At 36.8% G+C, this 2,174-nt stretch overlaps 1 protein-coding gene across 1 annotated transcript; it reads left to right on the top strand.

Annotated features, from left to right (window-relative positions):
- The first annotated feature begins 588 nt into the window (after positions 1 to 588).
- Positions 589 to 1,884, top strand: LOC122307759 (ethylene-responsive transcription factor WIN1-like). The gene is made up of 2 exons (XM_043120841.1): positions 589 to 848; positions 1,026 to 1,884. The coding sequence occupies exons 1-2, from the start codon at positions 769 to 771 to the stop codon at positions 1,594 to 1,596; spliced, it is 651 nt and encodes a 216-aa protein (XP_042976775.1). The 5' UTR covers positions 589 to 768; the 3' UTR covers positions 1,597 to 1,884.
- Positions 1,885 to 2,174: the final 290 nt, after the last annotated feature.

Below are 2,174 nucleotides of genomic sequence, written 5' to 3'. Positions count from 1 at the left end.
TCCATTTCAAACTATGTAATTTAGAGTAGGTACCTGGTTTTTTTATTTTTTATTTTTATAAAAAAATTGCATTAAAAATAAAATTTGATATATATATATATTACATATCAAATAAAAAATATATATATATATATACACGTACCATGCATGCATTGTATATTATATATTACATCATTTTATGTTTATTTTCTACATAAATGCATTTATATATCATACACAGATACAATATTACAGGAATATAATATATATGCAGTAATTTATTTATTTTAAGAAAAATTAGATCGAAATTTCAAAGGAATTAGCTGATCAAGTTGGATCGATCGATCGGTACGTACTGTGAATTGAATGGGTTGAAACCTCGCAAAGTACCCTACGTGGCTAACGCTCCAGTACTCATTTCCTAATTAATAAAGAAAAATAGCACATGATGACACGGAGACCATAAACACATGCAGGTGTCGAGCTAGCTAGCACAATGTTTTTTTTTTTTTCTTTTCTTTTCTTTTTCTTCTTTTTTTAGCTAATTAATAATTGTCAAGCTAGCAAGCACATGAATTATTTCTCGAGGAATCCGCTATAAAATGGAAGGCCTAGGTGACAATGTTTATTGCAAGCAACCGAGTACGTACAATCTGATCAGTTCACCGACACTGTGCGTACGAAACCAGTTTCAGTCAAGAACATTTCGTGCTTTTAACCCCCACAAGCATCTCCTAATTTGTTCTTTCTGTACTTTCCTTCTTCCATCGATCTCCTTCTCCCAACAAAATGGTCCAGTCAAAGAAGTTCAGAGGCGTCAGGCAGCGTCATTGGGGCTCCTGGGTCTCCGAAATACGCCACCCATTACTGTAAGCTAGCTAGCCCCACGAAAATAAACGAATCTATAACTTCCTCAAATTAAGCTTTCTTAAGTTATCTTTCTGATATATCTCTCTCTCGACTTCATGAGTCACTAATTTCTTGTCAATCTTCTCTCCTTTTTGGGGGTTTTTTTTATATATATTTTTATGTGTCGTACGTCGCAGGAAGAAAAGGGTGTGGCTTGGCACGTTTGAGACAGCAGAAGAAGCAGCCCGGGCCTACGACCAAGCTGCCATTTTGATGAGTGGCCGCAATGCCAAAACCAACTTTCCGATGACCCAAACTCCGACGGGGGACCCAAAGACTGGTGAGGATTCCCCATTATCAGCACCGAAGGATTTGTCAGAAATTCTTCACGCAAAGCTTCGAAAATGCAGCAAGGCTCCGTCCCCTTCCATGACATGTCTCAGGCTCGACACTGTGAGCTCTCATATTGGAGTGTGGCAAAAGCGCGCGGGGCAGCACTCTGATTCCAGTTGGATCATGACGGTTCCGCTCGGAAAAAAGAATATTAATGCCGACAATATTGATGCTGATCAAAATAGTTCATTGCCGTTAATGTCTTCTGATGATCATCATCACTCTCCGGCAATGGCCGGGGCTCCGGAACTGCGAGCAGAGATGGATGAGGAAGAGAGAATTGCACTGCAAATGATAGAGGAGCTTCTCAACAGGAATTGTCCAAGCCCTTCATCCTTTGGTATTCAAGAAGGGGAGGGAAGTTTTTACCTCTAATACTCAGCTTGCTGCATATTATATATAATCATATATAAATATGTAGATTTTATATGAATATTAATATGTCTAGCATCATAATTAGTATATATATATATATGTATGTGCCCAAAGACTCATGAGATGCAATTATATATATAATTGGGGGTTTATGTGAACAGAAAACCCATCGATCGATATATATGATACCAGAAACCAAATTAAGTCAAATGTGGAAGACAGCTTGGAGTAAAATTCTATGTGATGACATGCAATATGCTCAAGTAATAGATCAATTGCGTTTAGTAATTACAATTTCCTTGGCATATACATACATACATACATACATACATACATACATATATATATAGTGTTTTAATTTTGCATCATAATTCATCTCTCTCTCTCTCTCTCTCTCTCTCTCTCTCTCTCTCTCTCTCTCTCTCTCTCTCTCTCTCTCTCTCTCTCTCTCTCTCTCTCTCTATATATATATATATATATATATATGCCAAGCTAGCTATATATATACGCCTAGCAATGTTGTTATAATCACAAAATTTCAACATATATATATTATATGCTCATGAGGCATGCAGTAG

The sequence above is a fragment of the Carya illinoinensis genome, chromosome 4, assembly GCF_018687715.1.
Source record: "Carya illinoinensis cultivar Pawnee chromosome 4, C.illinoinensisPawnee_v1, whole genome shotgun sequence".
Classification (NCBI taxonomy): Eukaryota; Viridiplantae; Streptophyta; class Magnoliopsida; order Fagales; family Juglandaceae; genus Carya; species Carya illinoinensis.
This window is presented reverse-complemented; position numbering and strand designations above follow the sequence as displayed.